The 24,127-nt window shown below is 40.4% G+C and overlaps 1 protein-coding gene across 1 annotated transcript in view; it reads right to left on the bottom strand.

Moving 5' to 3' along the window:
• Positions 1-24,127, bottom strand: part of PUM3 (pumilio RNA binding family member 3) — a 59,579-nt gene that overhangs the window by 15,334 nt on the left and 20,118 nt on the right. The window contains exons 9-13 of the mRNA XM_069964276.1: positions 23,341-23,444; positions 18,694-18,772; positions 18,357-18,455; positions 12,810-12,863; positions 9,160-9,240 (exon numbers count right to left, since the gene is read on the bottom strand). Of these exons, the coding sequence (XP_069820377.1) occupies positions 9,160-9,240; positions 12,810-12,863; positions 18,357-18,455; positions 18,694-18,772; positions 23,341-23,444 (417 nt within the window). The remainder of the gene's footprint in view (positions 1-9,159; positions 9,241-12,809; positions 12,864-18,356; positions 18,456-18,693; positions 18,773-23,340; positions 23,445-24,127) is intronic.

The following is a 24,127-nucleotide window of genomic DNA, read 5'->3' on the forward strand; positions in this document are numbered from 1 at the left end:
GCTGAATGCCCACAACCATTGCTAATACTGTTTAATAATAATAATAATAATAATTATTATTATTATTATTATTTTCTGATCCAGACAGATTCTTCTGATACAGGTGTGGGCATTCACCATGTTGGCAAGGAACACAGGATAATTATAGATTTGAGCAGAAAGCAGACAAGAAAAAAAATTAGCAATTATGCCATGTGACTGTTTACCCTATGGTGGAAGGACAATGATTCAAGGATTGGATAGTCATGGATTGGTTCCAGGAACAAGATAAACTTTCCTTGCTTCCATGGTCTTCAAAAAAGTCAATGTTACTTCTCTAGGACATTTGTGGGAAAAGGTAGAACAGGCTGGGCAGAGTATGTCAGTATCTCTATTTAAGCAATTGTGAAAGGCGATCCTTTCTGCATTGGCCAATATTGTAGAATCTATGCTGTAATTCTGAAGAACAGAGATGATCCAACGCGCTACTAGATAGGGGGTATCTAATAAAGTGGCCATTCAGTGTGTACACACATACAGGCAAAACAATATACACATGGATATACAAAGACACAGCTCAATTAACTTTGTGTAACAGCTAAATAGAGAAATCACTTCTAATATCAATGTTTTTCAAGGCTAAAGAGAAAATAAGAAAAGCTTTTGTTGATGTATTCATCAAAGTGTTCCGTATGCAAGCAATAAGCAGTGTGTGAATGCCATTAACATTAATGATCCAGAGCTGCACAGAACTGATCAGAGGACACCGCCTCGAAATGCGCTTTCAACTGCTGCTCTAATTAGTTTTAGAACCTAGCTATAAAAAGGAAATTAAAGACTACTAAGACATCCAAAGCATTGAGGAGACCCCTTTTAATAAAAGGGACTTTATTAGGATTCTTTACTCGCCATCAATTAAGTTTGCCTAACCCAGGAGTATAAGTGCTGCTACATGTAAGAAGTGGTGACATCATCTACAGATAAATAAATGCAGTCTACATTGCAGTTGTTCTAGCCATACTACACACCATGCATCCATATGTCCATATATGTATCCATATATCCAAATGAAAATCATTATAGGTTTGTATGTCGGTCTGCCACCCAGTCACAAAGATGATGAAAAAAAATTAAATTTCTATAAAGATCAATATCCACAAGAGAATGCAGCAGCTCAGGATACATCCTGAACAGTAAACAACCTAATGTTAGAAATTATAATACAAAGCTACAAGTGAGTGTAACTTGTAGTCTCCATTTAGCTACGCAAATGAAGGAAACAATTTTGCAACGCATAACTGTACTAACACCAGCTTCTCCTTGGTAAAGTATTGTTCTTAAATGAATTTAAAGGGATATTTGCAGCAACCAGCACATTGCAGCTATACCTCTGTTGCACATGTCTGTGTATGTGATTGGGGTGGGGGAGAAATGTGGGTGAAACAAGCACTGGGCCAAGGTGGTGGGAAGCAGACTCAGAGACAGAGAAGCCCCAACTTTGTGAAACTGTTGTCCCGGTGGCACCAAGATTTAGAACTTTCCCAGACCTGCCTAACAGAGGTATAGCCGCAATGTGGAGCAGCCACTGTTGCTGTTAATGTCAGAGTGAGTGACTATCACTTAAAGGCGATGTTCACATGATGTAAAATAAGGGTTTGTTCACACTGAGGAATAGGCAAGGAAGTTTAAGTGGAATCTGCACTTGATTTTACGTTTGCTTAATGGGATTTCCGCTTTGTTGTTTTCATGGCAAAATCTACACATGGAATGTTCCGCCGCTGATTCACTTACCACCCAAAAAATTGACATAACATAGAAGCCATTGGGGCTTTAAATTTCCGCTTTCCGCCAGAGCTGAAGAGGAAATTACAAACAGAAAACTTTGCTCTTCAATTCCTTGCCTATTCCTCAGTGTGAACATACCCCAAAGGCGGGCCATTCAAATTTAAATTAACGGCTGTTTTAATTCCTCAAATATTTCAAATTAAAGGGGTTTATCCAGTGATACAAAAACATGGCCACTTTCCCCCTACTGTTGTCTCCAGTTTGGGTGGGGTTTTGAAACTCCGTTCCATTGAAGTAAATGGAGCTTAATTGCAAACCGCACCTGAACTGGAGACAACAGTAGGGGGAAACTGGCCATGTTTTTGTAGCGCTGGATAACCCCTTTAAGTCTATGGAAACAAAGGCCGCTGGTTCACACAATGTTTAAAGAGGATGTACCATCAGGTACATACTCTTTAATCTGGCCCAGGGATAGATGGTTCATCCTCTTTAAATTAACTTTGTATTAAAATCAATGGACCTTTTAATTAAAGACACACCCAAAAGGGCAATCTCTGACTTTGAACTAGAATAACGTTTAAATGGTCGTTATTACAATGATGGCCACTGGAACATGCTAAAACCACAGCCGTTATCTGGTACTTAAAACAATGGCTCTTTTTTGGAGCATCAAATAACGGCCGTACAAAATTGTTGTGTAAACATAGCCTAAATCCAGACAGTATTGTCTTTCTATAAATGATTTTTTTTTTCCACCTGCATGTTCAGACTCTCTTCTCAGGCTTCTTTGTGCCTAAATAACTAACAGTTTCATAAAAGATCTTTAGCATTATAAAAAGAAATCAGGAATGGCTTAAAGAATTTCATTTGCATAGTCTGGAGGACAGCAGGGAGAGAAAACCAGAAGACCACCAGTATTTGAAATTGGAGCAAAATGCACCCAACTGGAGTAAACTGTGCCTATAAACTAATTTGGTGCATGTTTTGGTTCTAGCATATAATTTCCCCAGTTTCCGCCATAAATTATAAATCGGTTGGTATATGGAGGTTAGGTTGTGTCATTTTCAAAAAGTCCAAAATACATAAATAAATAATTTTTTGAGCAAATGTGCCAAAATTTGCCACGTTTATGCACACTGGAATAAAATTATGTTAATAACTATGCCTATGTAAGTGCATAAAGGCTATAGCAAATTCCATGACCGTTTCACTGGTTGGTTGTGGTGGCTAAATAAATAGATATCTTTAACTAATCTTTTCTTAATCCTATGTTTCCATTATGGAAATCTTTACTTGGTAACAGTTGGTAAGAGGATTTATTTTAATGACAGTTTTGTGCCTGAGGCAAAGACTGAACAAAACAGGATTCTGTCTGTGCGATAGGCACAGTAAAAAGCGTCCACATACGAGAGTCAGTCACGTGGTCTGTTGTTATAATTATCATTATAAAGTAAAAGTTGTATGCGTGTGTAAGCTCTTAAAAGGGATTCTCTAAATCATGTTTACAACAAGATTCCAACCATACCTGAGGAAATAAGGAACAAAAAATTTAAATATGGATTTTTTTTATTTTTGTCTAATTTGTGTTTGTGGTAGGGAAAAAAAATTTGTCCACACAAAGAATAGTCACATTCTTTTCAGAAATTTCACACTGGATTATTGAATGAGGCCATTCTGGATGAAAATCTGCCGACACATTTACTGCACATTTAAATCCTGGACAATAGACAAATCCTGAGTGTGAGAACATACACCCCTACAGACAAGAACTACAGTCACAATTATGCAGGCCTTAGACCTAAAAGCTCAAACTATTTCTTACTGGCCCAATATACATGCATTTCGTTTTCTGGGAAATATCCAACTAATCTGTACACCGTGATCTACAGAAAGAAAAAATTATCCAGCTATTTTATGGAGCTTAGCTAAACATACAGTGTGAGCTGCTTGTCTGAACCCAGACAAGTAATGAGAGTTTATTCTATAAACTCAAAAATGTTCACACAAGGTAGAAAGCTTTTTAATATAAACTTTTGTCCAAGGGTTCAATTGGATAAGTGCAATGACAACTAGATTTAATTCTCAGAAGCAGCCTTCTCCACTTTGCCGAATATTGCTGTGCTACTGTGTAGACTTTGGTCCTTCAGTGACAAGCAGGGTAAAAGCTGGTTTACTATGCAACACGACAAGTGATTTTATGCATTTTTTAAATATAAAATAAAGGAAATATTTTATTTTGGAGTCCCCCACCAATGTTTTCTGTTCTGGACTTGCGATTGGCTATCGCTGGACCCGTGCACCCGCTCCATAAACAGACACCACTGTGTTATCATAGAGGTGAGCTGACTACCACCGTATTATTTTTCTGCTAAGTTGTATAGTCTGCTGTTTAGTGAACAGAGGACCAATGCAACAACTATGTCCGTATGACCACCAGCACTCAGCTCTGTATGTTATAAACCAAGTGGTCATTTTATCTATTTATTTATTTTATTTTATTTTTATGTATTTGGCAAATCCAGTTCATTTTTATTCCTACAATAAATATAAAATGTACTGGGCTAATCCCTTTAAGGGCAAACACAGTTGTAATACAGAGGATTATGGATTTAGGATTATGAAGTATCACTGGAATGTCTCATGTTAAACACTAACCTTCAACTTGCCAACCTGCTACTCCAGATACGTGAACGCTAGCAGAGTAAGGCCAATACCACTGCAAGATATTAGACTACCACCAGGGCCTAATAGGATCATTAATGTAATTGTTACTTCCAGTTGTGGTACAAGAAAAGTGGAAATACTCATCCTCAAAGAATAAAAAGTAGAATTATTAGCCACCAGATGAATGGGAGCAGAATGGTTATTTAATATATGATTAGCAGTGTGAAAGTCTGTAAGATTTATCTGGTGCAACAGACCCTCTAAAGCAATTGAGATGCAATGTGCTGGATTATTACCCTGCTCCACAACTGCCAGGATTTGTGGTATAAAAGAAGCAGAAAAGGCGCTTTAGTGACCATAATGAGGCATAGAATCTCACAGGAAGGGGGCTTTGTGTAGAATGTGCTGTCAAGTTAAAAGAGACGCTACCGACGTGACAAAGTGCAAGCAACGCATGGAGTGCACATCTATATTGTTCCATGTCTGGAGCTCTTGGCCCACAGAAACAATGCAAAGAAGAAGAGTGAATGCATTATAATGTCACAACATTTATAAAAACGGGAAATTTGAAGTTAAAAAAAAGTTACTTTTCCCTCTAAATCCATATTTAAAGGGGTATTCCAATCAAACATAAAAGTTTGGAATGAATTGTTAGTCTGACCATATCAGAACATTATTATCTATTCAGTCTCCTTCCTGAAGTTCTTAGCTGCTGCTTTCTGCTGAAAACACAAAAATCTGTGTGTGAGCCTTTCCTCTCAGTCTCCCCCTCCTCCCTTCTGAGACAGCTGATGTAAACAAGTCACTGACTGGCTTTATCTGCAACATTGCAGCTTCTTTGTAATGCTGGTAGGGTAATCACAGTGAGTTCATCAGCAACTTGACCTCAGAATAACCCTACTAGTACTACAAAGAAGCTACAATGTTGCAGGTAAAGCCAGTCAGGGACGTGTTTACATCAGTTATCTCAGAAGGGGGGGGGGGAGGACAAAGAGAGAAAAGCTCATGCACAGATTTGTGTGTTTTCAGCAGCAGTTGAGAACTACGGGAAGGAGATGGAATAGATAACAAGTAAGGAAACAATTGTTAGTCTCACCATTAGCAGCAACATATGAAAAGTTTTGTTTATGTGGAATAACTTAACATATAGAAAGTAATATGTACAAATAAATATGTCTGCCATTATTATCAGGAAAGAGAGTTTGTGGAGTCTTATTTGAGGATCTCAAAACACGGGATTAGCCAGATACCCCTCAAGGAATAAATAATTATCTCTGCACTACAAGCGAATATGGTATTTGTCAAGGCAAAAGGATGTAGCCAGTTAAAAGTTCTTACTATCATTTTATAAACTAATCTAGAGTATTTATTATTCTGAAACTTGTCAGGCAAACACAATGCCAGATTATACATATCTCTAACCTTGAGACATGAACTATGTATCACAGCCAACCCAGGGACACCTGTAGACAGCACTGTTTTGCCATTTTCTCTCCTTGTCAGTACAGTGTCTCACCCAGCCAACCAGGACCCTACTCTGCAATACAGAGGAGAGCCATTTTCCACACTATTCCCAGGAAGCATTGCATATAGGACTTCCTAAACCTGCTGGGTCATAGCAAGGAAAACAAGTAGCTGCCAAATTTCATGGAAGGCCGCACCTCACTGAGCCAAAAGAGTCTTGTATTCATCCGTCTCGTTGAATTGGTCCCAATAAAACCATGTCCAAAAAAACTTGGAGTCACATCCATATAACTGTGCAGTGAGGTCTTCCATGTGTTTGATATTCTTGACTTTACGAATCCACATGGTAATGCTAGGGGGGGTCAGGATACATGCTCGCGCAGCGTTAGGCTGCATTCCCACGTTCCGTGATACTGACGGATCACGGACGTGGAATGCATGTACCTGAGTCCCCCGCGGCCGGACAGCATCTGTAATTAGATGCTGGGAGCGGGGGAGACTATATTCATTACAGCGCGGCGCTTATGGATACAGTCTCCCCCGCTCCCAGCATCTAATTACAGATGCTGTCCGGCCGCGGGGGGACTCCGGTACATGCATTCCACGTCCGTGATCCGTCAAGATCACGGAACGTGGGAATGCAGCCTTAATCAAATGTCGGAGAACAGAGCGCCGGTAAGTCTTAAGGGAAATAAGATATATGCAAGAGAAAGAGCGATGGAGAGAAGGTGAGCTGATGGTCAGTGAAGGTGAAGGAGATGCGCCACACTTCCTTCCAGAAGGGTACCAATTTGAGACAGCTCCAGAAAGTGTGTAAAAGGGTACCTTCTCCACCACAGTTTCTCCAACATAATAGCGAGACACCAGGGAAAATCCGGTGAATGCGTGTAGGGACCCGGTACTAACGTGGGAGTAGTTTGTAACCCGCCTCCTGAAGGCGCGGGGAGAAAGAAGAGGAGTGTGTACAGGTAAAGACTCTGTCGACTTGTGCCGCAGAAAGGGAAATATTTAAATCTCCCTCCCAGGCGGTGAGGAAAAAGAGGAGGTGGCTGTTCTGGCAGGGAGCCCAACAAAGTATATAGGAGGGAAAGAGAATGGCGGATGGGGCCAGAGCCCAAGCAGAGGGTTTCAAATTGCGTAAAGGAGTGGGCAAAACAAGAAGGGTTAGGGGGAGAGCGAAGGAAGTGATGGAGTTGTAGCACCCTCCAGAACCCCAAGGGGGCTGGGTCAAAAGGGTCAGCGAGGGACAGCCATGTCAAGGCCCGGAGGAACATGGAAGCTCGAAAAGAGGAAGCTCGAAAAGAGCCAGCTCGGGACCAGGTTCGAAAAACCGGATCCTCCGTGCCGACCGAGAAAGAGGGGTGGCCCAATGCCGGAAACGGAGGGGAAGGATGCTGGCTGAGAGGTGTTTACGACACATCTTCAGTGTGGGAACAATCGTAGGGTGGAAACCGACAAAACGAGAGGAGGCTGGGATTCACGGAGCCGCCAGCAGTGAAATTGGGGAGATCATCATTTCCAGGCCTACCCATAATTTGGTGGGGGCATGGCGATGCCAATCTAGTACCAGAGAAAGATGAGCAGCAACGTAGTAATGATAAAGGTTCGGGAGACCGAGACCACCTCTCGTTTTAGGACGGTACAGAATCGATTTAGCTAAGCGGGGTTGTTTATGTGCCCAAATAAATTTCGTAAGAAGTGTGGAGAGTTGCTGGAAGTAGGACAAGGGCACCGCCATGGGAAGGGCTTGGAAGAGGTAGAGCAGGCGAGGCAAGACATTCATCTTAAAAATCAAACAGTGCCCAAACCAGGTGAAGGTACTCTTGTCCCACCGGAGCAAGTCTGCTTCAATACATTTAAGCATAGGTGGGAAGTTAGCCTTAAAAAGGTCAGATACAGAGGAACGTCAAGGAGCAACGCGACCAACGGAAAGGGAATAAAGACTCCAGGGAGGCAGCAACAGAGGAAGCGACAGAGAGGTTGAGTGCTTCAGATTTTTGTAAGTTAATTTTATAGTTGGAAAGAATTTGGCAATATTCATATTTTTCCTCACCTGTCTGAGAAAGGGCTTGAGGGTCAAGATAAAAATGAGGGGAGAGAGAGGGCAGCCTTTTAGCGTTCCATTAGCTATAGGGAATGAGGAGGAGAGAAGGCCATTGACAGAGACCTGGGCCGAGGGGTGGGAGTACAAAGTGCTGATCCACTCCAACATGTTGGTCCAAGACCAAGGTGTTTAAGTGTGGCAAAGAGGAAAGGCCAACTGACTCGGTCAAAGGCCTTCTCCGCATCCGTGGATAAGACAAAGTACAAATGGTTTGGGGGGGGGGGGGCAGGGGGTCAGATGGTGGGTACAGAGTCGCTTTAAGAGGAGATAGCGCAGTGATGTAGCTGTAAATTAACTCTTTGTTGTCCTGTTTTGGTGCCTCAACTCCCTCCACCCCTCCCCTCTCCATAGACAACCATGAAGACAGGGGGGAGAGCTTTAAACTGCTTTCTCATGATAAAAATGCATTTTTCAGCTAATAAACCCAATTACAAAGTTTCTTAAAATCGCCTGTACTATTGATTTCTGCAAAAAAAATAAAATAAAAATTTAAACGACAGGTACACTTTAAATATTTGGGAGTGTTTATTTTTCTAACAGAATCATTGTTCTTAGCTTGTAAAGACATTGCTATGAGATGGATAGACAGACTACCACCAAGGCGGGCCACCTGGATCTCAACGGTAGATAAGGTAGTGATGTTTGAAAAACATTTTTTTGTACATAGGAAATGTCCAAAGAAGCTTAAAGTGTGGGGACAATGGTGTGGGTCACCTCTTACTACCACTCCAGCGCATGATGTTCACCAAGATATATAATACACATGGTTTATACTGTGGAGAGATTTCGATATGTATACTGTACTGCAACTTGTTTACTGTTAACCTTTGAGTAAAATGAGTTTTAGAAAAATTTACTACTGCGTTATAATTCTTTGCATGGTTTTGCTGTTTATATTACCACTAAACAAAAGAAAGACGTATATTAAAAGGGGTATTCCCAACTCAGATATAGAAAGGGGAGATGGGGAGAGGAAAACACCCCTTTAAGGATCTAATCACTCAGTACACGTTAAAATACAAGAAATGCATACTACATGGGTGACACGTGCAACTTGTCTGTCCTATAGTTGCAAACACCTGGGCTACAAGTTTTACAAGTTCTGTACTGTGAATAGTTTCCAAGTTTGGCTTGGTAAAATTTTTTATTGCATGTAAACTCACCGAAAGGATGATCTGTTTTATAAGCTTTGTATCGTCAACACAATCGAACATTGCCAGCAAAACCAGATGAGAAAATTCTCCCTGGAGGGGAAAAAAATATAGGTTACAGAAAATAAAAATACTATAACAAGTATTTTTGGTGATGTTTCTTCTAATTTTTTTTAATAAATTGTTTATTTATAAGAAGTTTTTCTTTACAAACATAGACCATAGTTACACCAATTAATGGCCAGTGAAGTAACAAGTATCAACAGTAACAAATGCAAATACATACATGTGCTGTCAAAGGTCGGGACGTAAAAGCTCGAAATACTGAGAACATTTAAACTGTAAATGAGCAACAAAGAAATAACATTCGAGCATAGCTAAGTATAACTCTGGGTTCCCAACGAAGGGAAACGAATTTCAAATTAACCCAGTGTAACCAGGAGTCCCACAGAGTGGGATTAGCATCAACTACATGTAACATGTAACAAGAGACAACATAGACGTACACTAACAGGACAGGAACAATAAGGGGGGGACTAGGCAATAGGCATAGGAGCATTAGCTGCGGAACGGTGTAGCTCGTAATAGGCGTCCCATAGGGACGTTTCTTCTAATTTTATCGTTTACTATGGCTTGTTCAGGGCACCCACATATATGAAAGACCGTAGTATCGATGTATTTTCCATTAAGTAATACTGTATTGATGAGGAGAGAGGTTTACCTGACAGCCAGTGTGTATATGCGCATATAAAAAACAACCATTAATCACGGATGAGGAGGTGATAGAAGGCATGGAGAGCATGCTTCTAATGAACACAGTGGGTTGTTTTTAGCAGCTATTAAACCACACAATTTTCTTTTCTTTCAAAAATGGCTCCTCCTAAAGGTGGGTCTTTGCCTACAGAATAAAGTTAATATATCTTGTAATACGCACAGCACATCAAACCTGCCTAACCGTTTGCAACCAAATATCCCTTAGCATATGCCATAAATATCAGATGTGAGCCCCACTTCTGGGACCTGAAGATCTCAAGATCAAAAGCTATCAGGTTTGTGGTGAGTACTGCAAAATGCATAAAACAACTTGCTTTCCAACCACAAACAGGGCAGATAGGGTCAGGGTCTGTCAGTCCAAAGATATTAGTCAATCCCTGAGGTTGAAGACACATCTATCAGACAGGCTATGCCATAAATGTCCCAGATGAGAATACTCCTTTAACTGTCATTGTCCTTAGCATACACTTACATTAGAATCTGACATTACAGCAGTCTATACCTTCTCCCCACTACTACACAGAGACCTATCATCTAACTAAGTGTTCAGGAAAGGACAAGCAACTAGTGCTAATTCCTTGTGAATAGCTTCTTTTCTTCCAGGCCTTCCAGCACAAAAGCAGCCCTTTGTTTCATTTCAATCAAAAGATGACCTTAAATCAGACTCGCTGAACCAAACATTTTAGAAGTTGTAAGAACACAACATCCTTTTTAAGGGGAACACGTAAGAACATTAAGTAAATGCTAATTTACAGGGTCTACAAAAACACCACAGCAACTTAGCATACTATGAAGCATGACATTAGAGTGACCCCAAGCCAGCAAGTTCTAACAGCATTTCTTACAGTAGCTTCATAACTAAATCATAAGTCTTTGCTAAACAAGAGGCTCTATTACCAGTATTCCTAAATAAATAGTTAAAGGAGAAGTCCGGCCAAAATTTATTTTTTATATGTTATTACTTATGGAAAGTTATACAATTTTCTAATGTACATTAATTATAGGAAATGCTCATATACTGCTATTTCCCTTAATTTATTGTATCAGGAAGTGTTAGAATTCTCTCAGAATCAGTGACGTCACGACGAACGGTGTAATTCCTATGAAGTGTCCAGCAGGGGGCGCTCTATATATAGAAATCAATGAGTACCATTGACTACTATATATAATATTATATATATATATATATATATATATATATATATATATATATATATATATATATATATATTATAATATATATATATATATATATATATATATATATATATATATATTATAATATATATATATATATATATATATATATATAGTGCGCCCCTGCTGAACACTCCATTGGAATTACAATGGATGTGTGTATGTAATGTAATGCACTGTACTTTGCGATTGAATACATTTATGGAATACTTTGGGGAGCAAGTGTCCTTGCTCCCCAAAGTATCCCATAAATGTATTCAATAAATACATTTGCAGGGCACCGAGCAGGGAGGGAGAGAGGTGCCATCAACCTCCCCCCTCCCTGCTCGGTGCTGGGAACATATACAAAGTACTACTCCCCCATTATCTGCAGATAATGGGTGAGTAGTACCTGTGCTATCTATCGCCGCCGCCGCTCACAGAAGTGCCCTATCCTCCTCCTCCGCTCCCCCTCCTTCTCCCGGCTTGAAACACTATGGCCGCGCCGCTGTCTGCCCACCGCCACTCACACTATCCGGCTGGGAGCACGGCGCTCCTGGTGCTCCCGGCCAGGGTGGGTGAGGGCTGACGCGGCCGGCCTGCAGGAGCTGAGAGCGCCGTGCTCCCGGCCGGATAGTGTGAGTGGCGGCGGGCAGACAGCGGCGTGGGCGGCGGGGAGACAGCGCGACCATAGGGTTTCAAGCCGGGAGGAGGAGGGGGAGCGGAGGAGGAGGAGGGGGCACTTCTGTGAGCGGTGGAGCGGGCGGCACCTATATGAGCCGCGGCGCGGGCGGCGATAGATAGCACAGGTACTACTCCCCCATTATCTGCAGATAATGGGGGAGTAGTACTTTGTATATGTTCCCAGCACCGAGCTGCTCGGTGCCCTGCAAATGTATTTATTGAAAACATTCATGGGATACTTTGGGGAGCAAGGACACTTACTCCCCAAAGTATTCCATAAATGTATTCAATCGCAAAGTACAGTGCATAACATTACATTACATACACACATCCATTGTAATTCCAATGGAGTGTCCAGCAGGGGCGCACTATATATAGAAGTCAATAGTACTCATTGACTTCTATATATATAGAGCGCCCCCTGCTGGACACTCCATAGGAATTACAACGTTCGTCGTGACGTCACTGGTTCTGAGAGAATTCTAACACTTCCTGATACACTAAATTAAGGGAAATAGCAGTATATGAGCATTTCCCATAATTAATGTACATTAGAAAATTGTATAACTTTCCATAAGTAATAACATATAAAAAATAAATTTCAGCCGGACTTCTCCTTTAAAGGGACCTTTGCTGCACACAGATCACAAAGCGCCCCGCCCTAAATAAAGTATATTAGAATATTATATTGGGAAGTGCATACTTTTTCCTATCTTGGGCTTTTTTTCCCCTCTGGTTATGGATTATAAGCCTTATAATAGAGACAATCTTCTGCAGCGAGAAGGAAAAAGCTATAAGCCAATGAGAAAATTGCAGGGCTGTGGGCTTCTTCCATCTCTGAAGATTGGGGGGTTTGAACACCCAACTCCTTAATGCATTTAAACCTTTTGTTTCAAATTCAGGCTTCATCTGCACTACTGCTAGGCCCCTATGACAACCCTTTGAGTTCTCTTTTCAGTCAGTCAACTACAGAACTTTAGGGACTCACTTTTAAAACCTAATTAAAATATATTTTTAGTTTGTCTTACCGTGGCAATTTTTTCAACAAATGACTTCATGGTTTTTGCAAAAATTTTTCTGTCCTGCGGAAAAATGAATGAAAGGCACATTATGAATAGGTGGCGGCAAATACAGAGGTTACAGTGGTCCCTCAACATACAATATTAATTGGTTCCAGGATGATGTATGTTGTAAATATGTCTGGTCTCAAGTTACGATGGTTCAGAAAGGACCATTGCATGTATAAAATATTGTATCTTGAGGCCATTGTAAGTTGAGGGATCACTGTACTAATACAGATAAAGCAAGGCCATAAAGGCTAATAAACTGTATATCACTTGCTATGTCGAGGGCAGACGGTTTTTTAGAGTTCTGTACAGTACACAAAGTGTCCTAGAAAAATAAAATGGAGCTGCCCTCACGAGGAGACCAAAGAAGCAGCTTGACCTCAGGCAGAGAGCAGCCCAGCATCTGCAGCATAGGCAGAGAGAAGCATAGTGTATGCAATATAGGCAGAGAGCAGCATAGTGTATGTAGTCCAGGTAAAGAGCAGCATAGTGTATGTAGTAGAGGCAGAGAGCAGCATAGTGTATGTAGTAGAGGCAGACAGCAGCATGGTGTAAGTAGTACAGAAAGCAGCATAGTGTATGTAGTCCAGGTAGAGAGCAGCATAGTGTATGCAGTAGAGGCAGAGAGCACCATAGTGTATGCAATAGGCAGAGAGCAGCATAGTGTATGTAGTCCAGGTAAAGAGCAGCATAGTGTATGCAGTAGAGGCAGAGAGCACCATAGTGTATGTAGTAGAGGCAGAAAGCAGCATAGTGTATGCAGTAGAGGCAGAGAGCGCCATAGTGTATGTAGTAGAGGCAGAGAGCAGCATAGTGTATGTATTACAGGTATATTGTATGATCAAAGAGAAGTTGCTGTTCCTGATGTATGTAGGAGATCAATAAATTACTGTTATATCTGAAGACCATGTTCCAATCATTTATAACTGAACTGAAGCAGGGGTAAAAAGATCACTTTCAGGGTATAAACCCACACACCGTATATGCAGCGTATTTACTGCTGCGATACGCAGCAAACTCGCAGCAAAATCGCAGCAGATTAGATCTAAATAACTGAACACAGCATCAAATCTGTACCAACAAATCTGCTGCGTATTTGTTGCATATCTGCTGCATATACGGTGTGTGGGTTTATACCCTCAACAACAAAGCCACACACACTAATTCATGTGGGGAGAGTTTTAAGAAGCAGCATAATTGTCAATTTTTTTTTTTTTTAGGTTTAATAACATGAATGAGCGTAGTCACTGAAACCAGATCACATAATGTGTATTGTCAGGGATTTCCTCGAGCAATGTCTGAGGCCTACGTGACCTGGAATGGTGACGTGCATCAAACCAGAAGCGTATGAATGGTTGGTTACAATCTATCTCCTGCTTGCAAGTGAATCCTTTAGAATAAGATTAGAAATAAATCACATAAACTGCCTTGAGAATCCCAAGGGCACCCTTGCCGCAAACCAACAAATTAATCACTTGGCTGGCTGGCTTTTTTTTTTCTCCGACACAGACTTTGCTATAGAAAGGAAATGTTACCAAAACAAATGGTAATTCTCAGTTCCAGCATTTATCACAGGTCAGGCATCAAGATTTCAGCGTGGCTAAAAGATCTGTAAGGCAAGGAATAACATAAATCCATTGCCGAAAACAAAGCTGACTAAAAAAGTGCAATGACTCGCCTTTGTAAAGACGATCTAGCACGAACAGTGCCAAAATGTAGAGAGGCGCTTCTTGTCTCCAAATCCCAGACCTAGCTGGAATTTCATGCAAAGTCTAGATTTCCACAATGAAGGGGTACTACAAGAATCACATATACATTTACACAGTTCCCACAGAACTCCATAATTAATGTGTATGCAGCACGTTCCTCCCAGTGGTGGCGGTAAGCAGACAGAATTTTATGGTTTAACCCTACGGCTGTCCATAAGAGAAACTGTCCAAAGCAGAAAAGGTTTTCTATGGGGATTTGCTACTGCTCTGGGCAGTTCCTGGCACAAACAAACAGAGGTGGCAGCAGAGAGCACTGTGTCAAACTGGAAAGAATACACTACTTCATGCAGCACATACAGCAGCTTGTAAGTACTGGAAGACTTCACATTTATTTTGTTTTATCTATAGAAGTCTGACACCAGTTGATTTAAAAGAAAAACATTTCACCAGAGTACCCCTTTAATTTGCCATAAAAAGGTGCATGTAGTGTAAGTTTTTTATTCCAATACAGAAATGGCACTGCTTTTTGTAACCCGGAGAAGAACACTATAATTAATAATGGTAGTAAATCCAGCAGCATCATGTTGTACAACAAGACGACTATAACCTGTAACTTACTGGGTAAAATCCCTGCTCTTTCAATGCTTGGAAGCCTAGTGGGTATATACAGAGATAGTTGTCTGTCACTGATAGGACTGCCTATCAGTACCATCTATTAATCTCCCCAGCACCTCATGCTTTATAACATGTCGCTGTCAGATCAGATGACATTTTCAATGTGACCCGGCCTGCATCTGCCATGAGGTGAGATATGGCAGACTCTTAGTTCCCCAAGGGTGGCAACTTCAGCCCTGTCATGTTAGTTAAGTTAGTCAGAAATGACAGTTCTAATTCACTCATTATATAACATTGTGTGCGGTGGTGCAGGATGGTCACTGCCTCATGCGGTATCCTCTCTCCCAGTTACACCCCCGGCCCCCGACACTGGCAGGCTGCTGGGCATGTTGTCCTGGCTCTTACCCCAGCACACTGTGTTCTAGCAGGAGTCCTGACTGCCAGCACTTCGTCTCCTTTAGTAAGCTGCTTTACACCACAGGACTAAGAGGCGGCAGAGAGGCAAGTATATTTATCTCTGATAGGGGCAATTATCTACCTGCTGGGGGGCAAATATATCTACTGGGGCAGCTCTAACTATTAGCTAGAGTGTCTACTGTTGTGTGTATGTACATGTTTTCACTGTTGTCTGTGTGCACTGTGCATATATATACCTGTTGACATATGTTCCATGCCCAACATCCCCGCTGATCAGCTGTTTGGTGCCCACACTACACAGTCGCCGCCCGGTTCCAGTTATTTCCGCCAATATATGTATATGCTAATTAGCCGCCCTGAAGCACAGGAGGCCAGCCCGGCGCCTGACATTCCACCTCCTCCCCGCCCCCCTCTGTGACGCACCGTCCTCAGGTTGCACTGGCACGCCTCTGATGACGGCGCTCGGGAACCGGTGAGAGGACTCTGCGGCCAGGCAGAAGACAGGAGGCGGGCCGCAATTAGATTGGGAGGCGTGCCAGTGCAACCTGAGGACGTTGCGTCACCGAGGGGGGCGGAGAGGAGGTGGAATTTCAGGCACCGGGCCGGCCTCCTGTGCTTCAGGGAATAACGGGAATCGGGCGCCAAAATGAAAAAAGCTCCACACGGCCGGACAGTACAATGCAGCGCTGATAGGGCAGTATGTATGGCTCATTTTTACTAGTCTAATGGTACATTCTCTTTAAAGATTACCTGTTGTTTCAAAACACTTTTGACATGTCATAGAGACACGTCAAAAAGTTTTGATCAGTCAGGGTTTGTGTTTAAAAAAAAAAAAAAAAAAAAAAAAAAAAATAAGTGGGGCTTATAAAGGAGCTGGACTCTTTTTTTTTTTTTTTTTTTTTTTCATACACAGGGCGGGGAGAGGACGTGCTGCAATGCGGTCCTCTCCCGGCTCGTTCTCCCAATCGGTACAGGTCTAAACACCCGGACTGATCAAAACTCTTTACAACATATGCACACACCTCTGAACAAGTCCTCTGATAAAAATGTCTCATATATATAGGACGTGATAAATGCTTTCTGAAGCTGGACATATACTTTTAGCGAGAAAATCAAAGTGTGCCAAAAAACTGGCATACAAATATCACACTTTTTTTGCACAAGCAAAATTTGACTATTTAGTGCATTAGAGTAACACTTGTCACTTTCTGTACAAGTTGGGCGCGTGGTCTCCGCAGTCTTGCAGATTTTTTGTTATAATTCATGTCAGAATTGGTGTGAAATATAGCTGGAACCTAAGCCAGCTGGCAAGAATATCTATTTGCCGACATAGACAGTCGCAAAAGCCACTAACTCTAGTTAAAGACTGGTGTGTAAAATGCACCATCTGCCCTTAACCTATTAAGGACACAGACCCTTGTTCTTCAAGACATTACAATTAAATGTACAATAGGCAATTTATATAGCTTTAATTTTATTTTACGGCTTTAAAAAAATAAAACCTTTAAAATTATTATTTTTTTTTTTAAATGTGTTTAAAATTGCTCTAATCTGATCTGCTATATATTATAACGCTTTTACATTTTTTGGTCTATGGGGCTGAGAGGTCACTTTTTGCACCAAGATCTGTACTTTTTATCGGTATCTTGCTTGCATATATGTGACTTTTTGATCACTTTTTATTCCAATTTTTCCAGATTGAAGGTGACCAAAAATTGCGGGTTTTTGCGCTTACACAGTTTACCATGCAAGATAATGTGATAATTTCATAGTTTAGCCAATTCCACAGGCTTACTTGAGGAGAAGGACTATATCTTGCCATTATTAATCTTGGGTATGGCACTTTTCAGATTTCTGTAAGTTGTTAAGTTGTCTTTTAGCTCTCTTTCATCCTCTCTGCACTTCCCTCCCATCTACTCCCGACTCCATAGACTTGCAATCTGGATCCCTGAGCTAGTTACAAGTCATACCTAGAGATGAGCGAACCTCGAGCATGCTCGAGTCCATCCGAGCGTGGCTGCTGAAGTTGGATAAAGCTCTAAGGTTGTCTGGAAAACATGGATACAGCCAATGACTATATCCATGTTTTCTAAATAGCCTTAGGGCTTTATCCAAGTTCAGCAGCCACCGCTAATCAAATGCCGAAAGATCGGGTTCCGATGGACTCAAGCATGCTCGAGGTTCGCTCATCTCTAGTCATAACCAATAAACTGAAATCTTTGCTAAGCTAATTTTGGGATAGGATGAGAGTTTAGCAGAAAATGGAACAAGTAAGCATTTTTGTCTGATAAGATACACTAAAGTTTCCTATATTAACTTGTACTTTTCACCTATGCAAAGTTTGCTAAAACAATTTAAAGGGGTAGTTCAGTGGAAAAAAAATCTTTAGAATAAACTGGTACCAGAGATTTGTAATTTACTTCTATTTAAAAAAAAAATCTTAAGTCTTCCAGTACTTATCAGCTGCTGTATGTCCTGCAAGAAGTGATATATTCTTTCCAGTCTGACATGGTGCTCTCTGCTGACACCTCTGTCCATGTCAGGAACTGTCCAGAGCTGTAGCAAATCCCCATAGAAAGCCTCTCCTGATTTACAGACTGGAAATAATACTACTTCCTGTAGAGTATACAGCAGCTGATAAGTAATCTCTGGCACTTTCTGGCACCAGCTGATCTGAAAGATTTTTTTTTTTTCTGAACTACCTCTTTAAACCTCAAAAAAAACAAAAACAAAAAAAAACAACTATTCCTTTCAGAAGTTAACATACCTTAGGTGTGCCATGCCATAAGCAATGCATCCCTACTCGAGCACCATCATGTGTATGGATCATATAAATGACAGCTTCTCTGATGGCCTCAATCATTTCCTGGAGAAAAACAAAGAAAAAAACTGTAAACGGAGAAGCAAAGCCAAGATCAAGGGACCATACTGTTCCTGGGGGACTGTTTGATATTATCAAAAGTAGAGCTTTGACTGAAATAAAAAAAAAAAACACAGACCTGACACGCATAACAATGTTTTCTAACCAGAAAAACAAGACTTGGCTGCTAAAAAAGATAACACACAACACACTGAATTTCAGCTAACAATTAATGTATACATACCGATCTTACTTTCGAACTTGCATGGGTAAAGAAGTCCAGAAAAACTTTATGTACCAATGAATGCTTTATTACTGCTTCCCTGAGGATATAAAAATACTGTATTACACTACATTTATCTATACAGAGGCAGTAACCAGACTTCCATCATCTCAGACAGAACACTGACTAGTATATGGCAGGGGGAAAGCCTACACACATTGTCATTTTACCTAACTTCATATATGTTATATAGGAAAATGTCTGACGACTGTGCAGCACTGCAGCTGTGCCTTGGGAACGATGCATCAAGTCAGCTTTACCATCTACTGCGTGCTGATCAACTGGCCTTTATGGAGCAGGATTTATTACAGTAATTCTCCATGTAACCTGAGGAAAGGTCTGATAGCAGGGTCAAGGGCAACTTGTCAAGGACAAACCATGATTATGATGTCCCAGGCATCATACTACAAGTCTGAAGGTGGACGTGTGGTATCACTGCCATAAGTTACAACAACAATTCATTGATTGATCTTTGTGTTGATCGTCAGCCTGGTCTGGGCCTCCATTGATAGGAAATAGATCTGTTGTTACAAATGGAAAACTTCTCAAACACAGCTTCCTATGCAAAGTGTGGCTAAGCAGCACGTACATTTCAATGGTTCTTCCTTCATATTTTTAATATGCTTTAAGGCATTTCCCAAAAAATGTCCCATATCAAAAGCTGTAATCCAGCTTTTTATATTAGAAGGGTATGTTCTACTTGAGTCTGCCCCATTTAAGCTTTAAGTACCAAAACAGCTTTTGCTCTTTGTAAATCTCCTACAACACTATGTGTAATGCAACTAACTAATATTTTCCTTGGTTCCTCAGATTCTGCTCAGGGTCCTGCCCAATATTCTAACAATTTTTTATTTTTATTTTTAACATGGAAAGGGTGTGTGGGAACTTTCCTAATCTACATATACAGTTTCTTATCTACAATCTTTCTGTCTACAGGATTTGTAAGGCTAGGTTCACACTGCGTTTTTGCAATCAGTTTTCTTCATTAGTTTTCTGCAAAAAACGGATGCATTTGTGTGCATCTGTTTTGATCTATTTTCCCATTGAGTTCCATTCTAAACAAAAAAAAGGGATCAAAACGGATCTGGTTTTTTTTGACGGACACAAAAACGTAGCTGACACTACTTCTGTGTCCGTCAAAAAAAACAGATCCGTTTTTTTTTTTTACAACGGAAGTCAATGGAAAAACGGATGCACACAAATGCATCAGTTTTTTTTCATTCGTTTTTGCAAAAAACGGATGATAAAAACGGATTGCAAAAAGGCAGTGTGAACCTAGCCTAAGACTAAAATATAAACAGATATATACAGTGAACCTTTATTGACTATATATACAGTGAACCTTTATTGACTATATATACAGTGAACCTTAATGACTCCACAATCATGGACATTAATCAGGACACAAATTATAGTTTCAAGTTGCACCAAGCTCTTTCACCACATACACAAACATGCACATAAACCCTCAGCATTTGACTCCCAGAGGCTGGAGAAGTGGGATGCAGCCCTAGGGAGTCCTGGAAAACATGGATGTAGCCATATGCCGTTTCTATGTATTTATAGCAGCCCTAGGGTGCATCCCACTTCTCCAGGTAGGGGGAGTCAAATGCTGAGTGTTTGACATGTTTGCGAGTTTCTAAGGCTAGGTTCACACTGCGTTTTCAGCATCCGTTTAACGGATCCGTTTTTTTTAACGTCCAGAAAAATAGGGTCAGCAACGTTTTTTGGTCCGCCAAAAAAAACGGATCCGTTTTTTTTATAATGGAAGTCAATGGAAAAACGGATGCACACAAATGAATCCGTTTTTTGCAATCCGTTTTTCATGCGTTTTTTCAAAAAACGGATGCGTTAAACGGATGCTGAAAACGCAGTGTGAACCTAGCCTAAGAAACATCAATAACGTTTATACTTTTTACACTGTTGCTATCTTATCCACACCCATTCTTTAGCATAAAAGCCACAACTGCTTCCTTAGCAAAAACTGTTACATTGTAAGGCCACATTCGCACACTGTATTTTCACATTAAACAATGGCCGTTGTTGCGTGCTGCAACAACGACCGTTGTTAAATTACAACAACCACATTACAGTGTATGTAACCATGGCTGTAGTGTATACACACAAAATAACTGACAGGTCTATTTTGTGCGGCCGCTATTCAGTGAATAGCAGCTGTACAAAACAGCCTGTACTCACAGTGTAAGGTATGGCTCCATGCTGAGGTCTATGGCAAATTTGAGTGGGCCCACATTCCAATTAAAATAAAGCAGAGCTTCTCAAACTATTTCTACTGGAGCCTCACCCAACAGACCAAGGCAATGGCCTGGGCCTCACCAGACTGACCAAGAGGGTGCCGGGGCCTCACCATCTGTGGTGAAAGTCCATTTAAAAGCTGAAAATAATGCTAGGGATACCTTTCACCTGTCTTCCAAGCTCTAGATATAATAAAGCAAGCAAGTATGAAATAAATTAATAATGTTGCTAAAATGGAGATTTTGGAGGACTGTGCAGATCATAGTTACTTTTGTCAAAACTGCCTCCCCATCTGGGCCTCACCAACAACTAGGGGGTGCCTCACTGGTGAGGCCCCCCTCACAGTTTGAGAAGCACTGAAATAAATTAATGTTCATTAGGCCAATACTGCAGTATCGACCAGGTGAACATCTCAGACTTTGGCCATTGTTTGACCTGGCCAATGTGTGAACAGGGCCTAAAACGGTGAAATCCTAGCAATATTTACTACAGGAATGTTTAAAACATTTCTGAGAGGTAGAAAAGATTTCCATCAGTGAGAAAAGACACAATATGTATGGTTCATTGTTCCCATGTTATGGACACAACATCCAGACTTCTCATCAGAACGCAGAAGGGTCAGGTATTGAATCCTTAATATGGGAGCAAAAAACCACCCATTTATAGCAAGATAAAAGCAGCCTCAGTAAACACATTACATTAGATTTATGATTATTGGTAAGGGTTATTTTGTATATGAGATGAAACTTAGCACCACTGAATACCAACAGATATCAATAAAAGCAATATAACATACCTTTGTTGCTTGTGTCTATGTTTTTATTCCTATTAATAAAGCTTTTATTCAGGCCATGAGTAATGTTACAGAGGTGGGTCCTATTGTTCTCTGGGCCCTAACACTGCTACGCTGCACTGTGCTGTATGCCAACCTCTTTGCATAAATCAGAAATATGCACTGTGCATACAGAACAGTGAAGTGTAGCGGTGCTAGGGTGCAGGGAACAATAGGCCCCACCTTCTGGACACTATTCACAGCATAAATAAAGGCTTTTAAAAAAAAAAAAATAATAATTTTTATATAATTAATACACACACACATACATATATATATATATATATATATATATATATATATATATATATATATATATATATATATATATATAAAAAAAAATGTATGTCACTGACATACTTAATTTTATTTTTTCCAGAAATCAATAGTCCAGGCGATTTTAAGAAGCTTTTTAATTGGGCTTATAAGGCAAATATGCCATTATCTGCATTCAAAAAGACTTTCCCCAAGTCCCCCCCCCACACACACACACACACCTCCTCGCTCTCATTCACTGCTCATTATCAGGAAATCTTAACTCTTTTACATCAGTCGAGCCCTGTGTAACTTATGAAGAGGGGAGGGGGGAGGAGGGAGATTAGTCGCCAGCAGAGAACAAAGAATTACACAGCAGGACCTGGGTAAAAGCCGGTATTCAGAGGTCAGAGAGGTAAGTGCTAACTTCAGAGGAGATAGCGCAGTGATGTAGCTGTAAATTAACTCTTTGTTGTCCTGTTTTGGTGCCTCATCTCCCTCAACCCCTCCCTTCTCCATAAGAGAATCATGAAGACGGGGGAGAGCTTCAAACTGCTTTTTCATGATAAAAATGCATTTTTCGGCTAATAAACCCAAATGACAAAAGTTTCTTAAAATCGCCTGTACTGATGTCTGCAAATAAAAAAACAGAAATTGGCAATAAGGTAAGGTATGTTCTGATCACTTTTACTGATATCTGTCCAGTGGTGCCACCAGCTTGGATTTCCTTTAAGGCATCTAGTTGAGTATGCATTTTTACATATGAATTACCATATTATAGTAGTAGTATTTGCTTATGATGCATGTTTGACGCAAAGGTGAATGAAGGTGATTATTCATAATTAGTTTGGATATTTAAACATGGTACTTTAAAATGGGCACTTTAAAAAACAGTCACTGGTATTATATGCATATATTTTTTGTGGCTTATGGCTACATATCGGATGGCATCAGTTTTTGCAGAGCACAAGTTCCTGTTGACATAGATGTAGCTTATGGAACATATGGACATTGCACAACTTAATCCATTCTTTAAACAATCTTTTTGTGTATAAACCTCTTCCACTTTGTTGTGAGTTTTAAAAACAAACCTATGTTGTCAACGCCCCCCACACACCTCCCAAAAATATCCAGCTGTTGTGAAGTTATGTGATGGTGTATGTAGCTGTGGCTGTGAAGTACACAACTGCAATGAACTGTGGCCAACTTTACCTAATCTTATAGCAATTTATAAGGAAACTAGTAAGCGCTAAATGATAACTTACTTTTGTGCTAAAGGTACAAGAATCTGTTTCATTTCTTCCAAAATAGATTCCTTCTTTTCCGGCTGGGCCTCCAGCACCTGGTCTAAAGATGGATGAATAGCTGACTAAAATAAAATAAAAACAGGAAATTAAACTAAGCTAACCAACACCACAGAGATGGTTAAAAAAGCATTGTAATTCTAAGCAAATTTAGTTTATTGGAACAATAAAGGAATAAAAAGAAAGACTTTATGTGCAAATCATCTTATTTGCCACCCAAATGCAGCAATTAATTAATTGTAGTGCACAGTCAATGGAAAAATCGGGTCCGATTGTTGGTTTTGGAGACTAAGAGGCCTTTTTGTGGGCATATATGACTGATGGCCTATTCACTTATCGTGCCCTGGATTATATACTAAAAGGGTCAGGAAGACAAATTGCATTCATTGTATAGTAGTATCCCTGAAGTGAATGGGAACTGAGCTCCAGTATGTGGTGCTAAATAGCTGCAAAACCCCTTTAAATAGAATACTCCAACCATGTTTCTGCTTTGCATAACCAACACCATGCTTAATTATGCAACAATTAAATATAATTATGCAACACTTTGCATAATTGTAAAAAACAAGGGTCCTATTGTAATGTAATGTAAGGGACCATCAATTTCAACATTATGGTTGTTCAGTGGGGACATGTATGATTTACTGAAGACCAGTTACGTGTATAGACCTTTAAAGGGGTACTCCAGCGAAAAGCTTTTTCCAAGTAATTGAAACACATTACAAAGTTATGTAACTTTGTAATATGC

The sequence above is a fragment of the Dendropsophus ebraccatus genome, chromosome 3, assembly GCF_027789765.1.
Source record: "Dendropsophus ebraccatus isolate aDenEbr1 chromosome 3, aDenEbr1.pat, whole genome shotgun sequence".
Classification (NCBI taxonomy): domain Eukaryota; kingdom Metazoa; phylum Chordata; class Amphibia; order Anura; family Hylidae; genus Dendropsophus; species Dendropsophus ebraccatus.